We start from the raw sequence: 23,705 nt of genomic DNA on the forward strand, positions 1-23,705 counted from the left end.
TGTCCCTGTTGTTATCATCATCAAGTGATGTGTCCCTTCCATTCGGACACTCCTTCGCATAATGGTCAAACTAGCTATCTGCCTTTCTTTCCACCCTAAGATCCGGTCGTCTAATGAAGTGATCTTCAGGTAGGCCATATTCCGTTGCACCATTCTGATAATATTCTCTGCTTCGACTTCACCCTTGGTGATTTTGAAGAGGGATGAGGAATCCACTAATCCTTTTGTCCTTACCCAACTGTCTTCGATGATTGCTCTTTCACTTTAGCTTGTGCATTGTCTTCACCTCAGCTCTGATACCATGTTAATTTTAGGTATGTTCTATGCTTAGAGCAATTTATTTCAATTTTCACAGTTAGCTCCATATCTTTTCCAGATTAGCAATCACATCAGCATTAAAGTAAACTGCAGATAGAACATAAACATAAATCGCAGAAGACAAGCCAAGACAAGAAGACACAAGATGTGGCACTAGCCAGGGACAAACCCCAACGTGGGGAAACCCTTGATCAATTCTTCTTTTATGTTCTTCAATAGTTTAGCAGAGAAAGAGAGAGATAGAGATAGTACATTTACAACGGAAGTCAACACTTTGACTTATTATATCTACATGAGATCAGTTGAAGACATGCTGCTTCAACTGATTTTCCAAGGTGACTCCTTCACCTATCATAGTGTTGCATCTTGTCTTCATAATGCACCTCGTTGTGCTGCACCATGCTGCACTTCATGTAGATGCTCTTGTCACTTTGCTGCTCCACTCATTGAGCTGCTCTTATCACAGATCTGCATCTAATGTTGTACACATTGTTGATCTGCACTCAATGCCTGTTATGCTATACTTGATTATCAGTTGCACTTGTCACTATGTTTTCACCCAATCATACACACAAGGCATACTCAATACATCATCATGCTGCAATGCCTTGTTGCTACATCATGTTGCTGCTATACTTCTGTTGCTTCATTATACTCCCATATGTATATCAGCCTTAGCTGCTTGCTAGGGCTTGCAGCCTAGCAAAGCAGCTAGGCTATAGTTCCAGATTACTTCAAGCATACTCAAATTAAACAATCCTTCTATTGTCATGCTGTCACCTACAGCAATCTGAATTTATACTGTGAATAGGTGCCATCTTTTGCTGCAGATAAGGGGACTCTTCATTTGCTGCGTATAGGGTTTCTTATGAGTGACTCCTCTAATCAGCGGATATGATTCCACTTTAGCTGTGAATGAAGGCTCAAAGGATATGCTGATTTAGGGCATCTTAGAACAACTTATAATGGCCTCCTAGAACAGTAAATAAGAGCTACGTAATAAGAACTTTAGGACAACGTATGAGGGACACCTTCATACTGCGTATAGGTACTCCTCTTGACAATTACAGGTCTCCTATTTAACTGCGGCCAAATCTCTTTGTATGACTTGACTGAGTGCTATTGTAAGAGCACCGAAATACAAGCATATACATATATACGATGAGGCTGCTAGGAGACCGAACATTGTTTATTATGATGCCAAAACAGTGCCTCTGTTTTTCTTATGTAAATACACAATGATACATCCGTAATGTTGTTCCTTAAGCACCCGAGTTTATGACTACACCTAAAACCCAAACGAGGTGCAGTCAAACCCTTTGTTGCGGCTCAGCTTCATGTGGAATTTCAGATGACTGCGGCTCCTCTTCATGACTGCAACTCTCTGCGGCTACATGTCTTGACTACAGCGCCTTTTTATGATTGTGGCTCTCTGCGGCTACATTCCTTGACTGCGGCTCCTGCGGCTACATCCCTTGACTGCGGCTAGGGCATCATTCTTACGTAGTCCAACGTATACTCTCTGTTTCTTCTTCAGCAAAACCCAAAGACGTGGAGAGGAGGAGATCACATGAAGAGTGTGTGACAAATGACTTCAAGTCGTCTTCTATTTATACTAAAACGTAGAGGTTGAATAGACATGACTGATGGGCTTCTGAGCCTACATAAGTTGTTGGCCGACTTGACAATTTGTCTATAATTAAAATAAATTCATATCTTCATAAATACTTATCAAAATCAGATGATCTTTAGATCAATCCTACAACTCTCGACGAGAGGGATTCAAGAAAAATATCAGCTGCCATAAATAAGATGACCCACATGGAGTTTGGCCCTAGTTGCCAATTTTAACAGTACTATCAGTTGCATGTGTTTTCCTATAAAGGAAACTCAAGCATGCAGTCAAGGTAAGGTTCCTTGAGGATTGCGCAGTTCTGACAGTGTTAGAGCAGTGTGTGAGAGCAGTGTTACAGTGGGTGAAGGAGATCATCCCAAAGGTAACTGCGCAAGGAAATAGGAGCTTGGAGGGCAGAGGAGAAGGCTTGTGAGAAGCCAAGTTTGCCTGTGAGCATCCAAGAGGATTGTACTGAGAGCTAAGGCTTTGTATAATCTTTATGTATTTCCACCTTGTATGATAATACAGATAGTGGGGTTTTTAGCTGAGGCTTTCCCTTGAGTATTTTTTGTGTTTCATGTGCATTGATTCTTCTTCTTCTGGTTATATGTGTTCAGCACTGATTCAGCTCGATATTTAAGCTTTCGCAAGTTTGATAGTAGAAGTAGATTATAGTATTTTGCTTTGGTATATTGCATTATCGAGTTAATCTACAGTCAGATTTTCTACATAGATCTCAGAGGTAGATTTGTAGAGAATTTGCAGGAAATTCTACACAGCCCCCATTGTAATCACCAGATATTACAGACTATGTGACAAATTAATAAATCAATGTTGTTTAGAGTTGAGCTTTCTAACCCACAAGGGTTTCTCCACTATAATTGTGGTGTCGATCTTGCAATATGTGTGGAGACTCTACCTTTGTGTTTGTGGTGTTTATGTTCTAAATTTTAACAGCAGGGTTTAGGAAAGCAAATTATCATGAATTTGAGATTTGCATCTCAAAATAAGTCCCCAAGTACTTGCTTTCACTGTTGCCAGACTTAAACATGGCCAGAAAAGTTAGACAAATCCCCAGTTGAACAATTATGCAAATTCTTATGATCAGGTATTGTAAACATTCTCAATCATATATTCATAACTTTAACATCTCCATACCATCAACACAGAAAAATTCAATCAGTTAAGAAAATCATGTCAATTTTTATAAATACCCAATAGAAGATGTTTGAGAGTTGACAAAGAAACCATAATAGTAGCATACCTTTATCACTGCCTTTATAGTCCAAAGACTCTTCAAGCTTTGTACGGGAGAATGGCAGTATGGATTTATGAAATCTATGGTGCAACATAGCAATGATTTGAAATACAATGAAGAGAATGCATGCAAGAATAATGACTGAACCAGCACCTATGATTCCATAGATCCATATGTCCATCATTTTCTCTTCCCAGCACTGTCTGCCCTGTCAAAAAAACTTGTGATTAAACACACAAATAATTTAACCCTAATAAATCCGTCATCAAATCAATTTAGTCCTTATTTTAGATAATATCAGAAAAAATGCATTCAATGACCATTACGATTTTTCCCAACATGTGAAATGTTAGTTCTCAACTGAGTTCAGTTAGCAATGCAAAAATGTCTCATATTTATGATAACTTAGAATAAACCAGACAGTTCTGTCATCAATATTACTGAACTAATTTTCTATTGTAGAGTAAAGATGCATAGTAAAGAACCCTTATGTAGAATTTTCATTTCTAAAGACATTAAAGGAAACCTTAATATCTTTAATTGGTTTTGTCTGCATTTGAAGCACATGTTTGCTACCTATAAGGAATTATGCTACCAAGCTTCAAAAAATAACAAGTAGTTTTAGGATAATTTATTACGTTTAGTCTTTCATAGCAATTGTTCTAATATCTTAAAGGTTACAAGACATGTCATGTTATACGGCTACATATATCAATTTTAAGCCAAATCAACTTTGCCAAAACAAACTTAATTGTGTGAGGAGCATCATTTCATAAGATACAAATATTAGGCAGACCACCAATTCATTATATAAAATAGTTAGGAAGTAGACTAAAATATTAAAGTAGTTGTGACCAATACCAATCTGGATGGTGTACGCTCCTATTACCAATAGCATTGTCCATATCTTATGGACTTTTTCATCATAAAAGTGTTGCAATTCCCTTAGGCCCTAGATCTGGTCTATGGGAATTCCGACATGGTATCAAAGCTACTTTGAAGAGCACATGGATCAGAGTGTGCACAAGGAAGCAGAGTGAGCCAATGGAGGTTGTGTAGGCTCAAAGGGAGTATAGCTTTAGAGGGAGACTGCAAAGGAAAGTCAGCCACCCAATGGAAGGTTGAATCTCCAGGTTTAAGAGAGAATGGAGTTTCCAGCCCATACAAGGACAGTCAAGAACCATGAAAGAACATTCATGGTGGTGCAAGGAAAAGACGTGTTGCATGAAAGGACAGTCATGCACCAAGCAAGATAAAGCTAGGCCTAGTACAAAGAAGACGTTGCACATGCGACGACGAGTATGGCTACGCAAGGAAAGTCATGACTCATGCAAGGACGGTCATTGGCATGCAAGGAAAGTCATGGAACTGGAAGCAAGAAGGAAATACCTTCCTCACTATGAGGGAGTGTTAGAATTTTGGGTAGCTCGGAAGGTATTTCCGAGAGAAGGAAACTAGCCAAAATAAGTTAGGGTTTGGACCCAAAGATGCGGGCTTAGGACCTAGAGAAACTAATTGTTTATTCTAATGGGTTGGGAAGCTAAAATCCTAAAGATCTAAAGGCTTCCTAAATGACCCAAAGCAAAAGTATAAAAGAGAGCAAAAGGAGAGGCTCATAAAAGCACAAGAGCGATGTGACTTCTCATGTGCAAGGAGTGCCCTATGAGGGCCACAGATCAAGAGAGAGTGCTACAGCCTAGGACTGAATTTGGAAGTTTGTTTAGAAGAAGTCGAGCCAGGGTTTCTGCTCAAGCAACAATCCAAGAGAGGTCGAGCTAAAGGAGAGTTTTTGCCCTAGGAAGAGGATGAGTTGAGCAAGTCTGCTCAAGGAGGTCGAGTCTGTTGATTAGAAGTTTGAAGGAGGGCTGCAAGTGCCAACAGCTAAAGAGTGTTGGTTGGTCGTGACTTCAAAGAAATGTCCAAAAGACTGATCGAGGGCTTAGAAGCATCAATATGGGGGTTGTGGGTTACTTGTAACAGGATTGAGATAGGGTCTGAAGTAAAATTCAAGGCTAGATCATAGAAACTCATTCTTAAGAAGCATAACAAGTCTAAGGAGATTTGCAGATCACCTAAGGAGTAGCCACAGCTAGAAGGAGTACAAGTTTATGGTCTTATCAGTTTTGTGGAAGGGATTGCACCCTAGAAAGGAATGTCGAGATCTTGTCTGCAATGCAAAGGAGAGAATCTCTATTTATGGTTATTTTATGTGTTGTAGGAGGTTGTCATGAAGACTGTGGAGGGTTAAAAGGCCTCAAAATTACTTACAAAAGGGTCATGGACAATTTGTGGAAGATCGCAGAGAAGGGTCATAGACAATTTGTGGAAGGCCGCAGAAAAGGATCGCACAAAATTTGAGGAGGCCGCACATAGTAGTTTGGCGGTTGTGAGGTCTCAAGAAATTAGTGGCACAAGGCCAAGGTTCCGCAAGCCTAAGAAAAGGCCACCGAAGGGGCCACTATTTTGATGTGTTATGGTGTGTAGAGGGTTGTTGAGTACATTTCCTGAAGTTTGTTTAGAAAAGGAAGTTTACACAGCAATGTTATGGTTAAGTATGTAGTGAATTGAAGGGTGAATCCACTATGAGTAGCTGTGGTTTTGGACGTTGATTGTATAGTGACTTGATGGACGAGAGCCATTGTGAGCTCCTGGTATGTAAAGACATTAAAGGAGCAATTTCTCTACGTAGGTGGAAAAGGACAGCCAAGTCTTAGTGACAAAAGACTACTGAAAGGACTGTTGAGAAAAGACATCTTCAACAAGTTGGTTAATTTTGTTGAAAAGTGTAACTAGGTTCGGTCTTCATAATGACATGTGTAATTGTGATTTTATGTAATTGATGAAAAGAAGAAAAATAAAATTATTATTGTAATGCTTGTCTCATGGGTTCCATGAGCAAGGAATTTTATTTTTAATAATGGCTCCCATTATGAGCCTTTAGGTTTTGTCATCTAGTCATGAAAGTCAAATTGAGTCAATGTCATGTATAAAGGACCCTTCTTGGGTATGTTACATTTTGTATGAGTCATTAGATAAGTATAAATAGCCCTCCAAGACAAGCACAAACATCTCCCTTCAAGTCGGCTTCAAAAGGAATAATAACATCTCTCCAAATGACACGTCGGCCTAGCTGGATGACAAGTCGACTTATTATGATGGAAAACAACTATAAATAGGCCACTCGGCCTCATTTCAGAACATAGATTTTTGGTGAAGCAAGTTTGAAGTTAAGCAGTGCGAAGGTGATAAAGAAGAAGCCCTATAACTAGTGAGGAGAGAGGAAGAGAGAGTGAAGTGTTTCAGCGTTGTTTTGGGCTAAGTAATCTCCACACGTGCGAAGTTGCAGACCTGTCTATTGCAGCAAGGAGGCCAAGAAGGTTACAGTGATCTAAAGGTAACCAAGTTGGGTGAAGGACAAGTCAAAGGGAAGTCGAATTAAAAGGAAGGAGTCTCTTTCTAAAGAAAGGTTGGTTAAGGTTCAAAGTTGGTCATCTATACAGACTAGGGTTTTTAATTTGGAACCAAAAGTTGCAGACCGAAATCAAGGGGTCGAAATTCTGAAGAAAAATCGAGAAGAAGAAGAAGCAAATGGTTTAACGATCTTTGACTCAAGGAAGAGGAAGAGGGCTTTGTGTCTTGGTCTTGGAGTGGCAAATAGGTCAAAGGTCTTGGTCTTGGTATCCGTCAATTGAAGACTCTATAAATAGAAGAATTTATTCGGGTTTTCCTCTCAAATGGGAGAGGTTTTGGCCCTGGCTGATAGCCTATATTCTATGTCTCGTCTCTTTATGGTTTATGCATTGGTAGTTGTTTGATGAAGAAGAATACTAATAACCTAAGTAAAAGAAGATCCTAATCTAAAGAAGTAAAAAGCAGTTACTAATAGAAAAGAAATCACTTAATTGCTATGCCCTAGATTTCTCAACATGGAATAAAGTGAAGTCAAGGAAGGGCATCTTATCAAGGGACACTCAAGGATCAAATCTCGAGAAAGGCATCAAAGTAGAGATCATCTTAAAAGTCAAGATCTACAAAGGAAGCATTATAACCCTAGATCGAAGAAGGAGTCAACAAAGAAGTCTTGGGATCGTCATCAAGAAAAGAAGACCAAGTTGAAGAAATGTATGAATCAAGGTCCTTACCATTGAAGACATCATCAAGAAGTCATTATTCATCTTCATCTACAAAGACTCCACCATCAAAGGATCCAAAGGGATCTCCCTCTTTGTGGGATCAAGGATCATTATTGAAGAAAACTATCTTCATTAAGGAGAAGTTTTCTATTCTCTATATCATCATCAACATCAAGGAAGCAACAAGGAGAAGGAGCATCCGATCAAGTAAGTATATTTATGTTCACACCTGAATCTATCAAAATGTCATTTTGCAAGGAAAGCAACAAATTGGTTGGGGCTTCTAACTATATTACATGGAAGAAAAGGACAGATCTGAATCTCATTGAAAATGAGGTTATGGAACATGTCAAAGGATCTATCACTAAACTAGGAAAGGAAGATGCTCAAGCTCTTACAAAGTATATGAAAGGGGAAGTTAGGGCTCAAAGGATTCTCATAGAATCTATCAAGGATCCCCTCATCCCATATGTATCCAAACTCGAAACTTCAAAAGAAATCTATGACAAACTGGTAGATTTGTATTCTGTAAGCACTGCTGGAGAAGTCATCTCATGAAGGCAAGAACTCTACAAGTTGAAGATGTCCAGGGAAGATGGAATAGCCTCATACTTTATGAGGATATTTGAGATCTGAGATCAACTACAAGATCTGGGAGAAGTCATGGCTGATAGAGAAATGACTACAGTTGTATTAAATGCACTACCAGAAGAATGGGGTAATTGTTAAAATTGGCAACTAGGGCCAAACTCCATGTGGATCACCTTATTTATGGCTTCTGATATTTTTCCTAGATTCCTCTCATCGAGAGGTGTAGGATTGATCTAAATATCATCCAATTCCGATAAGTATTTATGGAGATATGAATTTATTTTGATTATGGACAAATTGTCAAGGTCGGCCAGCAAACTTATGTAGGCTCAGAAGCCCAACAGTCGCGTATATTCATATTCAACGTTTGCATATAAATACAAGAAGCATTCTCCTCATTTAGACAGTTAAATTCACTCACCTTCTCTCTCTCTCTCCTATGCATAAAAGGATCCTCTCTCTCTCACACGTGTGGCTGAAAGGAAGACGTTCTAGGGCAAGGAAGACGCAGAAAGAAGGACGCTAGGGTAGCAGGTCATCTCTTTGACCAGCGTTGACCTTCCAAAAGTGTGGATTGGGTGTGGTTGCCTCTCCTAGGCATTCCGCAATTTTTGGCACGAAAATCGAGGTGATCTGACCTTTGGTTTAACCGGTGTTGACTGCCCTAGTTTAGGGCTGCAAGTTGACTTCAGAAATATGCAAATTGACTGCACTTTTGGGGTTGTTCAAGGGTTGTTTCTTCACGCTGTTCAAGGACAAGTTGACCGGAAATTGACCAAGTATTTTAGAGGTCAATTTCAGCTAGTTTGACCAAGTTTGACTTTGCTAATCTAGGGTTTGCTGCTGCTGATATAAAATTACAGAATTCAGATTTTGTACTATTTCTCTCTGTTGAACTATTGAAGATAAAAGAAGATTTGATCAAAGGGTTTCCCCGCATTGGGGTTTGTCCTAAGCTAGCCACCACATCTTGTGTCTCTTATCTTGGCTTGTTTTTTGTTGATCATTTAATGTTCTAACTGCACTTTACTTAATGTATATGTGATTGCTAATCTGTGGCTAATACGAAGAAAAATAAGTAAATTGCTCTAAGCATAGAACATACCATAATTTAACATGGTATCAGAGGTGAGGTCAAGACAAAGCCCAAGCAAGAGCAAGAGCAAGAGCAATCACCGAAGAGAAGGTTGGCAAGGCTATCTTCAAGAAATCATGGGGTCCTCAACACACTTCCCTGCTAAAGACAAACTCTGTGAGAAACCTGACTATCACGGATGGAAGATGTCTCTCGATCTAACATTAGAAGAGCAAGAAGTGTTGGACCATGTGAGATGCGGGATTGTTGAGCCTCCATCAAATGCATCCGTTGCTACTAGGAACAAATGGACCAAGGGAGAAGTCAAAGCAAGGAAGATCATCCGGGACTCTATCGACAAGCGCTTGGTGCCCTATGTTTCTGATTTGAACACCTCCAAGGAAATCTACGATAGACTGGTGAGTTTATTTAAAGTTAATGATGCAAATCAAGTCTTGTTTCTTAGAAATGGGCTAAAGGAAATTAAGAAGGGCAAAGATGAGAGTATGAAAGCATATTTCTTAAAGATCACCGAGATCAAGAACGATCTCCTATCTATTGGGGAAGTGATTCCTGACAGGGAAATGACACTCACAACTCTTGGAGGACTGCCATTTGAATGGTATATATTCAGGACTACTCTTCTCAACAATAACGTAATTCCTGGTGTTGACCTCTACTGGTCAACTACCCATGCAGTACACCCCCTTTTCTTTGCAAGAAAGGGGCAGCACCTGATCAGCGTTTCTGTGCCATCCAGCAGTCATCAGCAGCTTGATCAATCTAATTGTAAACCCAGTCTGCATGTATTAATTGTAAATAATCTTAGCAGATATGAGTCGTGTATGTGAATTGCCTAGGTGGACCTAACTTTCTAGTGGTAATCTACGTCCCGGAAGGTTTTTTGTCTCACCGATCCATGGATCGGCAGAGTTTTCCTTCAAACCTGACCTCAAAGCCGGGATGGATTTTGTCATTAGAACTTTAGGAGAATCCTAGTGTGTTGATCTGCTAGATTATAGTTGTGTCGCAGAACTGGGTGTTTTCTGAGGGTCTGTATTAAGTGGGTTTGTCCCCTTGAGATGTAAATTGTAAAAAGTCATCATGAAATGTGTCTTGAGGGTTGAAAATGTTTTAAATCCCCTCGTGAGTCCTAAGAACTAGGTCCTAGGTGATGTTTCCAAAGGCTTAGTTCGATGATCCATTTAAAAAATGAAATAAAATAAATAAAAACTAAGAAATTTAAAAAAATAAAATAAAATAATAAATTATAAAAAACTAAAAAATAAAATAAAATAATAAATAATAAAAAATTAAAAAAATTTAAAAATTTAAAAAAAATAATAAAAAATTTAAAATTTTAAATCGACGGATGAGATCAAGAGATGTCTTGATCCTCATCAACGGTCGAGATCATTTCTTCATGGATCATTCGAACTAGCCGTTGGGATCATTTCCTTTATATAGGGTCTTAAGTGGTCATTTCAGAGAATTGGGATCTGTGAGTCTGATACTGAAGAAGCTCTCTTGTAAATCTGTTTCTGGTTAATAAAAGAAGACTTTGGGGTCCATATCTTGCTGGTGTTACTCTCTTAAAATGCTGTGAGATTGTTTCATTTTCTGCATATGTTATTTTCAGCCGTTAATAATAGCTTTTTGTAGAGTATTGTGAGCACAGGTATCTTGTTCACTTGCTGGGGTTTTGGGTGCTGTTAGGGTCTCTGAAGTAATGGCAGGTATCTCCATTACTTCCTGAGATCTAGCAGCATTTTTGCCCTCTTTATTGACAGTTGCTTTGAGCTGTGCAGAAAACATCATTGAAGGAAATTTTGTGGGCGTTCGGGGAAGTTCTCGGCTGAACCAGCCAACTCCCGCAAGCATTTTTGTTGAGCCCAGTCGGATTTGATCCTGGGTCTATCATTCAGTTTTATTTTTCTGATCTGCGTGAGAGATTTTCTAAAGTTTTTTTTTTTACAGTGACAATCTGAAATTTCTTTTCTTTAAAATATTTCGGTGCTTACTGCTAAATCTGGCTGTTAAGGGGCCAAATCTTTACATTAATCAGCGGTTTAGGGTTTTAAATTTCTGCTTTATACAGTTTTCATTAGGGTTTTCAGTTTTGATTTTATGTATATATTATTTTTGGATGATCAGGTCTATTTCAGGTTGCAGGATTGTTAAAGTTTTCCGAAAACCCCTCGTCTGTATCCAATTTCGCTAGCAGCTGCAGTCCTTCCGCACTCAGGGAATCAGGCTTCTTGCAAAACCCTTGCTGCCGATTTTTTTTAAAATCGATTTCGAAATTTTTTTGGGCCATTGACAGACATTGATATCGAAACGCCCTTTTATTCACGTGTCTTGGCTCCTAGCTTTCTGGCGTAAAAAGAAATCTGTATATTGATGCAGCAAAACGATTCAAAGCCGTCTCAAACAAGCAAAAAATCAAAACCCTGCGTCAGGCAGCAGGCCATCACGCAGTCAGACGAATTCATAGAGTGCTGAGAGCGTAAGGGTTCGTCGATTTCAATCCAAATCGAAAGTTTGTAAACGCTGGATTGCTAAAGGCCGTGCGTGGAGGGTTTCATGGCGTTTTAATGGCTGCGGATTAAACAATTCATGAATCCGATCTCAGTCGAAATCCTCAAATCCGTCAGACGTCCAGGCGTATGATCATCAGCTGCTAACAATTGCCAAGCATTTCCGCTTGGTCACTGAAGCTGCAAAGGCCGACGGGTCAGTGGCGTGGTGCGTGGAGGGTTCAGCAACCTTTCGACGTAATTCATCATTTCGATCAGGCAGCGATTCGAAACAAAATCATTCGATATCAGTCGAAACCCTTGTTCTCGCCTTCGAACCCTGTCACGCGCCTCAGGTAACAACGCAAATAGGTAATTCGACTTCCATTCCGCCGCAATTTGATTTCTCACGCGTTCATTTCTTCGTTTTATTAGGGTCACGTATCAGGTAAATCGCCTTTTTTTGATATGGATATATAATCAGTCCTGTGTGGTAACGTAACTTTGGATTAGTTTTGCGTAGATTCTTTTATTTTAATTTTAGCTCTTAAGTTTAGATTTGGAGATTGTATAGTTTCATTTATATTTTAACTTTAGATTTTGTTTATTAGTTTTTTTAGATTTAGGTTTATGTATATGTTTGTATAGTTAATTGTTTAGATTTAGTTTTACTTTTTTATTTAAGTTTTAGATTTATAAATTTTAATGTAGATTTTTCTTTTGGTTTTTGTTTAATAATAAAAAATGAAAATTTCTATTTTTAGGCTTGGTTAAAATTCGATTTTGTTTTGTTAGGATTTTGATTTGTTTTAGTTAGATTTTTAGTTTTCATTTTTAGATTTTATTTTAAAATTAAAAAAAAAAAAAAAACAAAACAAAAAAAAAAACAAAACAAAACAAAACAAAAATTGTGGAAATTTCTCTCGTTTAGCAGATCCAGTTATTTTTCGGGAATTGCCATATCTTTCATGCTGAGATCTAGATTTTCAAGCCGAGATGCGAAATTGATATCTGGTTAATGGTTTATGATTCGTGGTGGTTTAAAGCATTCATCTTCTAAAACTTTCAGTTGCTGGATATCGTTTTGGTTATTCTTAAAGCATTGTGTTTTCGCTGATGCCTTTGGTGACAAATGATTGCTGTTCACAGTTTATGTTTCTATATCATCTAACAAGTAAACGTTTTAATAACAATCTCTTAAGGCACTGGTCTGCTAAATTAATCAAGTCCATCGAGTGCTTTTTATATCGTATCTCGTGTCTCCCAACCAACTGGTCGACAGTTGGTCTCATCATCTCACAGGGACTACCCCCCTTAGCCGCGGGAGACAGGCTTAAACGAAGGGATCGGGGATCAGAGTGACAGCGCCCGGTCTGAGCGTTGTCGTGTCAATCCGCGCGAAAACACCTGGATTTGAGGAATTAATGCCCAGATGCATTCAAAAAGAAACGAGGATGGAAGAGCAAGAAATGTCCATACTTAAAGGTCATCCCTCTACCTTTTCTTCTCATTCTAAAACAAGAAACAATTCCGGGGCTAAATTCAAAGGAAAGGCTGGACCAAAGGGTGGAAGAAAAGGAAAATGTTACAATTGCAATAAAACGGGTCACTATGCAAGGGAGTGCCCTGATAAAAGGGACGCACACCGGGACGATGATCAAAATCCCTCTCAAGGCAATCAAAGGAATGGCAGGTCAAATGGTAGAGGTAAAAGAAGTGACGGAAATCAAGGAAGAGGACAACCATTCAAGAAGGCAAGAAATTCCAGGTATGAATCTAACACTGTTAACAATAAGCAGGATGAATATTATCTACCAGTAGCTCTATCTACTACTGCTCCCCCAGACTCGCTGGGAAATTGGCTTATTGATAGTGGTGCCACAAGACACTTCACTGGTTACAAAGAAGCTCTCTATAATCTGATAGAGAAGGAAACCAACCTGGAAATTGTTCTTGGAGATAATTCAAAATATCCCGTGAAAGGCATAGGAAATGTCACTCTTCAATTGAATCAGGGCAAGGTTGCACGAAACGGGGAAACGGGTATGAGTTTCCGAAACGAGAACCGATACGAAACGCGACCTCCCCAAATTTTGGAAACGGGGAAACACGAATATATATATATATATATATATATAGATATAGATATATATTAGGACATTTAAGAAATATGTGCAATCATAAAGCATATATGATACATTCTAATTTATTACATTATGATAAAATTGTCAATTGTCAATGCATAAACTATAAGTCTCTAAATCTACATCACATTTACTCATGAATGATCACATAATGAAAATAGAAATATCCAAAATCAGCCACAAGAAATTTCTAATTTCTTGTCTCGTGCTTGATTGGGAATCTCCTCCTACATAGTCGAACAACCTTAGTGCTCTTGATTAAATACAAGTTTCATACCTTAGTACCCTACATACTCTTGATTATTGGAAGTCTCCCCTGCATAGAGGGCTTGGTTCTCTTGATTAAATACAAGTTCCATGCCCTAGTACATGATAAAATCCAATGGAAACATTGCAATCCCCCCAATCCTGAAATCCTGAAAAACAGATAACTCTACTGGATTTTGAGTGAGATCTAAAATTCTACTTTCTCCATGTGAAATCCAATGAGGGGGAAACCACTCTCAAACATCCTGAGTCATTTCATGGTAATGTTAAAAATTTAAGTAAAAGTGATTTTCTCTTTTATTTTTCATTTTCATATGTGATATTGTCCTTTATTTTTCATTTTCATCATTTTACTTTAAGAATTTAACATTACCATGAACTGCATATGCCTCAAACTTCCTGATGAACTGCATATCAACACTAGGGCAAAAGTTCACTTTTATAACTTTAGACAGGCATCTAGAAGCAACTAGAAGTCATTAGGAAAACCTAATAATAAATTAGAAAACAAATAAAAAAAAAATTAAAAAAAAAACACAAGTTACAAGTGGAAACGTGCGTCGTACGGCCGTGAAACGCGTTTCCGGCCGTACTGGCCACGTTTCCGCATCGAGAAACATGCCAGTACGGTCGGAAACGCGTTTCACGGCCGTACCACACGCGTTTCAAGGTTTTGTTTCCGTTTCTGTACGAAAACGGCCTCCTACCCTGCATTTCCTACAACTTAGAATCAGGGTAATACCATCCACTTACAAGATGTATTATATGTGCATGATCCCAAAAAGAACCTGATGTCCATTTCAGCTATGGAAGACAAAGGCTACAAGGTGGCCTTCAGCGATGGCAAGGTACATGTATGGAAAAAGAACTTTAAAGATGCTTTTACTCTTGGGTTTCGAGTTGATTCATTATACCAGGTCGGAGGAAGTCTATTGGGTGTCGTGTCTTGTGACACATCTCTTCATTCCGAACTATGGCATCGAAGGTTTGCTCACCTTCATTATAAAGCTCTACCCGATGTAAGAAAAATGGTGACCGGGATGCCTGAGTTCAGATTAGAGCAAGAACGTGTATGTCCAAGATGTGCCGAAGGGAAGCTCAAAAGAGGACCATTCCCCTCAAGCCAAAGCAAGACCTCCGATATATTGTAGTTGGTACACTCAGACATATCCGGTATGATGCCTGTGAACTCCTTGGGAGGATATTTATATTACCTCACTTTTACAAATGATTATTCTCGCAAGACTTGGATATACTTCTTGAAAAATAAGGATGAAGTGTTCTCCTGGTTTTGGCACTTCAAAGCCTTGATCGAGAATCAAACTGAAAAGAAGATCAAGATCTTAAGCACTGATAATGGCACTCAATATGAATCCAATGAGTTTCATGACTTTTGCAACGAGGCTGGCATTAAGAGGGAGACTACTACACCATACACTCCTGAACAGAATGGTGTGGCGAAAAGGAAGAATTGTACAATTGTGGGAGTTGTCCGTGCTATGCTCCATGATCAAAGACTTCCGAAGTTTCTATGGGCCGAAGCTGCAAATACCGCCGTATATGTACAAAACCGATGCCCTTATCAAGCATTGGGTTCTAAGACTCCCGAAGAAATGTTCACCGGTAAGAAAACTAATGTATCTCATTTTAGAATTTTTGGAAGCCCTGTATATTTTCATGTGCCTAAAGAAAAAATGAATAAATTGGGTGCATCTGGAAAGAAAGGAATTTTCGTGGGCTTTAGAGAAAATACCAAGGGTTATAGAATCTGTGTATCTAGTCAAAGGGAAGTCGAGATTAGTCATGATGTCAACTCTGACGAAGATATGGCTCTTAGCAAGGTAGACAATCTTCTTACTTTAAGGGGATTTAAGGAAGCTGACACCGGGGAACCAAAGGAAAAGGAAGATGAGACGATGCCCGATGTGGAAGAACCTATGAATCCTATTGATCCTCCTCCGCAAGAGCCTACCTCTTCTAGGAAGAGGCCTTCATGGCTTAGGGGGACACTTGATGATGCTGAAGGACACATTGCACCCCGAGAAACCTTCCGTGAAAGTAAGAAGCCGAACAGCTATCAGGGATACCTAACCATCATGAGCATGACCATCCAAAATGAGCCTTCGTCATTCACAGATGCCGTCAAGCATAAAGTATGGAAGGATGCTATGACCAAGGAATATGAGTCCATTATGAAAAACGATGTTTGGGATGTGGTCCACAGATCCCAGAACAAAGCAGTTGTCACTTCAAAATGGCCTTACAAGATAAAGCATGCAGTTGATGGAAGTGCGGAAAAGTATAAGGCTCGTTTTGTCACTTGTAGCTTCTCCCAGAAGGAAGGTATAGACTATGACGAGATATTTGCACCTGTTGCCTGATATACCACCATCTGCTCGATCATAGCCCTTGCTGCTTCGCAAGGATGGAACCTACATCAGATGGATGTCAAGACTGCGTTCTTACATGATTCAATCAAAGAGGAGGTCTATGTGGAGCAACCCTAAGGATTTGAGATTTATGATCGAGAATCTCATGTGTGCAGGTTGAAGAAGGACCTCTATGGGCTAAAGCAAGCACCCTAAGCATGGTATGAGAGGATAGATAGCTACTTGATCAAGCTGGGATTCACTAGGAGTGGACCGACCCTAACCTTTACTTTAAGGTTATAGATGACAAGCCTCTCATACTGGTGCTATATGTTGACGACCTCTTTCTAACAGGTGCAGACCCTCTCATTCACGAATGTAAGAGGGAGCTGGCTTCTGAGTTTGAGATGAAAGACCTAGGACTTATGCACTATTTCCTAGGACTGGAAGTCTGGCAGAAACCAGGGGAGATTTTCCTATCTCAAGGAAAATATGTGGTGAAGATATTGGAGAGATTCGACATGGTGGACTGCAAGCCCGTAACTACCCTGATGGAGCTTGACTTCAAGAAGTTAAGCGGTAGTGCTGCCAGACCTGTTTTATGAAATGCTACCGAGTATCGTCAACTCATCGAAGCATTAATGTTCTTGGTGAACTCCCGTCCAAATATATGCTTTGTAGTCAACACATTAAGTCAACATATGGTTGAGCCTCACCACTCACACTAGATTAGTGCCAAGAATCTATTGAGATATTTTCGTGGCACAATCACTCATGGGTTGAGATACACTGCCGGAGATGTGAGACTACTTGGGTATACTGATGTTGATTGGGCAGGCAGTGTGGTGGATCGGAAGAGCACTTCTGGGTGTTGTTTCTCTTTGGGATCTGCCTCGATATCCTGGATGAGCAGGAAGCAGAAGACAGTGGCTTTGAGCACCGCCGAGGCAGAGTACATTGCTGCTAGCATGGCCTCCTGTGAGGCAGTTTGGTTGCAAAAGCTCTTCAGTGAGCTATTTGGATTTACATTGGATACCACCGTGATTCTGTGTGACAACCAGAGCGGGATCCGTTTATCATAGAATCCTGTATTTCATGATCACTCCAAGCATATTGATATCAGGTAACACTATATTCGAGATATGGTGCAGCGCGGAGCAATAAGGCTCCAACATGTAAGTACAGATGAACAAGTCGTCGACATTTTGACAAAGCCCTTAGGAAAGGTCAAATTCCTGACTTTCCAAGAACGACTTGGTGTCGTTCAGAGACCCTCTTATGAGGGTCAAGTATGATGTATTGAGCTCTGGGAGCTCCAGGGGGGCGCGGGGTACTTCTTGGAGCGACATGTGACCACAGGGCGACTCACCATCCCCTGGTGGTGCACTATGTATAGGGTAAAGGTTCAACCTTCCCCTGTGACACCCCGTGGCAACTGTGGAACAGGATGATTAGTTCTCCTGTGGGCCAGGATGATTCGTTCTCTGTGGCGACTGTGGAACAGGATGATTAGTTCTCCTATAGGCCAGGATGATTAGTTCTCTGTGGCATCCACTGGACAGGATGATTCATTCTCCTGTGGACAGGATGATTAGTTCTCCTGTCGAGGCATCCTACCCAGGCAGTATAAGACTCATGGGAAGTACCTCTCATCTGATCAATGGGTAGGGAAATGAGGACACGGACCATAGTAGTACTATCGATGGACACATCGTTGTATCTACCATACTCCCTATGCTAGGATGACCTCCATTGAACTGGGATCAATGATACTGATCTGGGATCAGTGAGAGTGGTTCACACTCTGAGACTGACTTCAGGTCAATGGAGGATGGTATGATACATCCTCGATCATTTCTTCTTCTTCATAGTTCGAGCAAAGAAGAGCAAAGCAAAGCGGAGTAGGGGTCAAGTTGTACAGGACAGTGCATTTGATGGATGGATTGTAGCGACGGTCTGACAGATTGCAGATGAAGTTCTCCCTAGTTGAGAGGGAGTGTTAAAATTGGCAACTAGGGCCAAACTCCATGTGGATCACCTTATTTATGGCTTCTGATATTTTTCCTAGATTCCTCTCATCGAAACGTGTAGGATTGATCTAAAGATCATCCGATTCAGATAAGTATTTATGGAGATATGAATTTATTTTGATTATGGACAAATTGTCAAGGTCAGCCAACAAACTTATGTAGGCTCAAAAGCCCAACAGTCACGTCTATTCATCCTCAACGTTTGCATATAAATACAAGGAGCATTCTCCTCATTTGGACAATTAAATTCACTCATCTTCTCTCTCTCCCTCCTACGCATAAAAGGAGCCTCTCCCTCTCTCACACGTGTGGCTGAAAGGAAGATGTCCTAGGGCAAGGAAGACGCAGAAAGGACGCTATGGCAGCAAGTCATCTCTTTGACCAGCGTTGACCAAGCGTTGACCTTCCGAAGTGTGGATTGGGTATGGTTGCCTCTCCTAGGCAAACCGCAATTTTTGGCACGAAAATCGAGGTGATTTGACCTCTGGTTTGACCGATGTTGACTGCCCTAGCTTAGGGCTGCAAGTTGACCTCAGAAATTGCAAATTGACTAAACTTTTGGGGCTGTTCAAGGGCTGTTTCTTCAGGCTGTTCGAGGACAAGTTGACCGGAAATTGACCAAGTATTTTAGAGTTCAATTTCAGCTAGTTTGACCAAGTTTGACTTTTTTGATCTAGGGTTTGCTGCTGCTGATATAAAATTACAGAATTCAGATTTTGTACTATTTCTCTCTGCTGAATTATTGAAGATAAACGAAGATTTGATCAAAGGGTTTCCCCGCATTGGGGTTTGTCCCTGGCTAGCCGCCACATCTTGTGTCTCTTTTCTTGGCTTGTTTTTTGTTGATCATTTAATGTTCTATCTGCAATTTACTTAATGTATATGTGATTGCTAATCTGTGGCTAATAAGAAAAAAATAAGTAAATTGCTCTAAGCATAGAACATACTATAATTTAACAGTGACTTTACTTCAAGTATTTATGGGAAGAAAGAAGCTACTCCATTCCAAGATCTATGGTCACTGTGCAAGAATGAAAAATCTAGACTAAAAGCCAAATCTGATGTGGGAGCAGGTGAGAAAAATCAAGCATATGCTACAATGACAAAAAGAAAGGGAAAATTTGGAAAGTTTGGTCCTCAGAAAAAGAAGAAGAACATGGCTAAAATACAATGCTATGGGTGTCAAGAATATGGGCACTATAGGAGAGATTGTCCCAAGCTCAAGAAGGACAATAACAAAAGAGGAAGAGAAGAAACTCACATCACTGAGGAAGTGGAGGAAGTTGAAAAGAAGAAATCCAAGGAGGAAGTAATAGATCTCCACTATTGAGATAGTCTTCCTCACATAAGTTCTTTTCAAGTTCCCAAGTCTTCTATTGTAAGATATGGCTATCATGATTCACTAAGTAAAATAATGGGATGCATCAAGGCTCCATAAAAGCATTGAAAGCAAGAACTCGGGACATCATCATAGAGAAGCATGAAAGATGGTTAGAATCAATGGAAATCAAGGATATAGCTCTTGGGAATCTCATTGAAAACACAAGTGGCAAGGTCATCTAGTACCAGGTTCATCTTACATCTGTCAAAAGGAAACATCTATTGATGGGGATACTTTAGATCCTCAAGGTTCTCTGATGGAATCTTCATTGAAAGGTTCACCGATCATGAGGGGAAGCAAATGTTTCATCAAGAATTCCAAACTTGTGGAATTCATGGGATGATGGTATGATGACATAAAAGTGAAGCAGATCAAGGGATTGAAGCTCTTTCAATCAAGGAAGTTGTTGCAGGAAGTCTGGATGACCCAAAGGAAAAATGAGGTATGTATGCTTACATTTGATATTGTGGAAGTCATGTCATATGGTTGCAGATATCATGAACCAATGCTCTATCTTAAGAGCATGATCAAAAGAAAGGATCTCCTCCCTCAAAGGGATGCAAGAATGCATGGGTCACACATTCACTAGATGAAATCAACATAATATGTCCTCATATGAAGTATGAGGTGGTTGACTACAATTGAGGAACTCTAATTGGAAGCTCTTGGGAATGAAATGTGTGAAGAAAGGAAGGAAGAGATCGTGGAATATGCAACCATGGTAAAGGCAATCAACATCCGAAAGACCAAGAAGATTTGACTAGGATATCTCCATGGAAGATATGAAGACTTTGATGGAGTCTGAAAAAGAAAGAGACCCTTGACAATATATATATTTGGGAGATGTGTCGATATGTATGCAGGATGCTGATGCAAACTAGAAGATGTCATGATAGAAGACCATCACAAAGGTAATGTTGATTTTAATGTTTATTCCTTTATTTTAGAACAAATATCTGGATGGGTTTATGCAAGGCTACCAAGGGAAGATCTTTGGATGTCTTCCACCACCAATGCACATGTAATAGGATGAAAGATCATTAAGTAAACATGGCATGAAGAAAGCAGCATGGCATGAAGGAAGGCTAGATATGGACTGATAGATCACTTTCCGATGATGACATGGCTGACTCATGGATGAAAGTGATGGATGGTCAGTGCCCTATGTAGAAGTCCCAAACATGAAGACTCCTAGATAACGAAAAGAAGTTCATGACATCGTGAAGAGGATTTCTTCAATCAACTAGTTGTCCCATCATCTCCACCTCAGGAGCTGTTGTAGGTCCCTAATTAAGAGGGAGCCTAGAAACAAATTTCTTACTTCGAAGAAACTTGGAAATTCCTAAGCCAAGAGGGAACTTAGGTACATTCCTTCTGTAGGAATGAGTACATTCCTTTATTGGAATAGATATGTCCTCCCTAATTAAGAGGGAGAGAGAGACACATCATTCTTGTCTTCACTTGGGAAGACAAAAAAGGGGATTGGGTAAAAATTTGGCATCCGATACTCTTTGAGGATGAGTTAGGGCATCCAAGATAAGAGTAGTCATAGAGGACCTATATTCTTTGAGGATTGGGAATCCAAGATGAGAATAGTCCTGGTGGAACACACCTTGAGAACCTGGGTGGGGTATGTTTCGAGAGAGACAATGATGAGGGGTCTCGCTAGCATTGTGCTCAAATCTCGTGGAGAGATAGAGCTCTTAGTCAAGGCCTTCCTATGTGACAATGTTGGTTGATATGATACTAAACAGATGGGTTCCCAATCTGACTCTTCTTATGAGAAATTCTTCAGATTGAGAATGACCAAGTACAATTATGAATACCTCCCTAATTAAGAGGGAGTGTTGAAAAGTGTAACTAGGTTCGGTCTTCATAATGACATGTAATTGTGATTTTATGTAATTGATGAAAAGAAGAAAAATAAAATTATTATTGTAATGATTGTCTAATGGGTTCCATGAGCAAGGAATTTAATTTTTAGTAATGGCTCCCATTGTGAGCCTTTAGGTTTTGTCATCTAGTCATGAAAGTCAAATTGAGTCAATGTCATGTATGAAGGACCCTTCTTAGGTATATGAGTCATTAGATAAGTATAAATAGCCCTCCAAGAGAAGCACAAGCATCTCCCTTCAAGTCAGCTTCAAAAGGAATAATAACATCTCTCTGAATGGCACGTCGGCATAGCTGGATAACAAGTCGGCTTATTATGATGGAAAACAGCTATAAATAGGCCACTCGGCCTCATTTCTGAACACATATTTTCGGTGCAGCAAGTCTGAAGTTCAGTAGTGCGAAGGTGATAAAGAAGAAGCCCTATAACCAACGAGGAAAGAGGAAGAAAGAGCGAAGTGTTTCAGAACTGTTTTGGGCTAAGTAATCTCCACACATGCGAAGTTGCAAACCTATCTATTGCAACAAGGGGATCGAGAAGGTTACAGTCATCTAAAGGTAACCAAGTGGGTGAAGGACAAGTCAAAGGGAAGCCGAATTAAAAGGAAGGAGTCTCTTTCTAAAGAGAGGCTAGTTAAGGTTCAAAGTTGGTCATCTATACCAACTAGGGTTTCTAATTTGGAACCAATAGTTTAAGACCAAAATCAAGGGGTCAAAATTTTAAAGGAAAGCCGAGGAGAAGAAGCAAAGGGTTTAACTATCTTTGACTCAAGGAAGAGGAAAAGGGCTTTGTGTCTTGGTCTTGGAGTGGCAAATAGGTCAAGGGTCTTAATATTGGTATTCGTCAATTGAACACTATAAGAAGAAGAATTTGTTCGGGTTTTTCTCTCAAGTGAGAGAGGTTTTGGCCCTGGTTGATAGCCTATATTCTGTGTCTCTTGTCTCTTTATAGTTTATGCATTGGTAGTTGTTTGATGAAGAAGAATACTAATAACCTAAGTAAAAGAAGATCCTAATCTAAAGAAGTGAAAAGCATTTACCAGCAGTTACTAATAGAAGAGAAATCACTTAATTGCTATGCCCTAGATTTCTCAACAATTTTTTTCATTGTACTTTTGGGCAAACTGAAGGTCAAAGGGAGCTAACCTCAAGCCCTAGTAGTCTTGTAGCAGGGCTTTGTAAGGGCCACGATCCCCACTGTGAGAGCCCTATGTTTGTTTTATTGAAGCACTAATAAAAACAATTTTTGCGTCACTTATATTTCTATGTACTTTATTAATTCATTGTTGTTACATTTACGTTGTGCAAAGTGTTTTGGTTGTACATTCCTAGTGTGTTTGTGTGCTTGGTTAGCCATAGACAAAACCTAGGGTATAAGGAAAATTCAACAAAAAGTCGGCTTTGAGATGTGTTGACCACTACGTATCAAGACCCATAGCAGTACACCCCCTTTTTTCGCAAAAGGGATAGCCCCTGATTGACGGGTCCGTGCCGTTCAATTATCATCATCACCCTGATCATCATGTTATATTGCAAACCCTTTCTGCATGTGTAAATTGCAAATAATTTCAGCAAATCCATGTCGTCAATGTAATTGCCTAGGTAAACCTATTTTTCTGTTGACGATCTACATTCCGGGAGGTTTTTTGTCTCACCGATCCATTCTCGGATGGTCGGCAAAGTTTTCCTTCAACCTTACCCCAAAGTCGAAGTGGATTGTCACTGGGATTTTAAGGGAGTCCTACTGTTCTAGATCGAGTCTATGTAAAAGTGATTTGGGAATAATCTTAACTATTTGGTTAGGTTATTTTATTACAAATTGTTTGATCTGCTAGATTATATTTGTGTCGCAGAACTGGGTAGTCTGTGAGGGTCTTTTTCAGATGGGTTTTCATCCTTGTGATGTAAAAAATGTGAAAATTATGATATAAAGTGTCCTGAGGGTTGGAAAAATAATTTATCCTCTCATAGGTTAATTAATTAAATTTTTTGGCTAAAATTAATTAAAATCCTAAGCCAAAAATTTAATTAATTCTAGGTCCTGGGTAAATTTAAATTCTCTGAAAGCAAAATTTGTTGGTCCTTAAAAAATTAAATTTTAAGAGGTCCAGGGAC

At 39.6% G+C, this 23,705-nt stretch overlaps 1 protein-coding gene across 7 annotated transcripts in view; it reads right to left on the bottom strand.

Moving 5' to 3' along the window:
- LOC149180873 (protein MALE DISCOVERER 1-like) overlaps positions 1-23,705 on the bottom strand; it is a 333,331-nt gene that overhangs the window by 267,999 nt on the left and 41,627 nt on the right. For 4 of the 7 annotated variants that reach the window (XM_089416349.1, XM_089416351.1, XM_089416345.1 and 1 more), the window contains one exon: positions 3,198-3,394. In XM_089416349.1, coding sequence (XP_089272475.1) covers positions 3,198-3,375 — 178 coding nt within the window. In that variant the 5' untranslated portion in view covers positions 3,376-3,394. Of the gene's footprint in view, positions 1-3,197; positions 3,400-23,705 lie in introns of all 7 variants that reach the window. The other 3 variants (XM_089416350.1, XM_089416346.1, XM_089416348.1) reach the window with 1 other exon arrangement.

Source organism: Pinus tabuliformis, chromosome 3_2, assembly GCF_031772625.1.
Source record: "Pinus tabuliformis cultivar Carrire ecotype Pingquan chromosome 3_2, CPIR1, whole genome shotgun sequence".
Lineage (NCBI taxonomy): Eukaryota > Viridiplantae > Streptophyta > Pinopsida > Pinales > Pinaceae > Pinus > Pinus tabuliformis.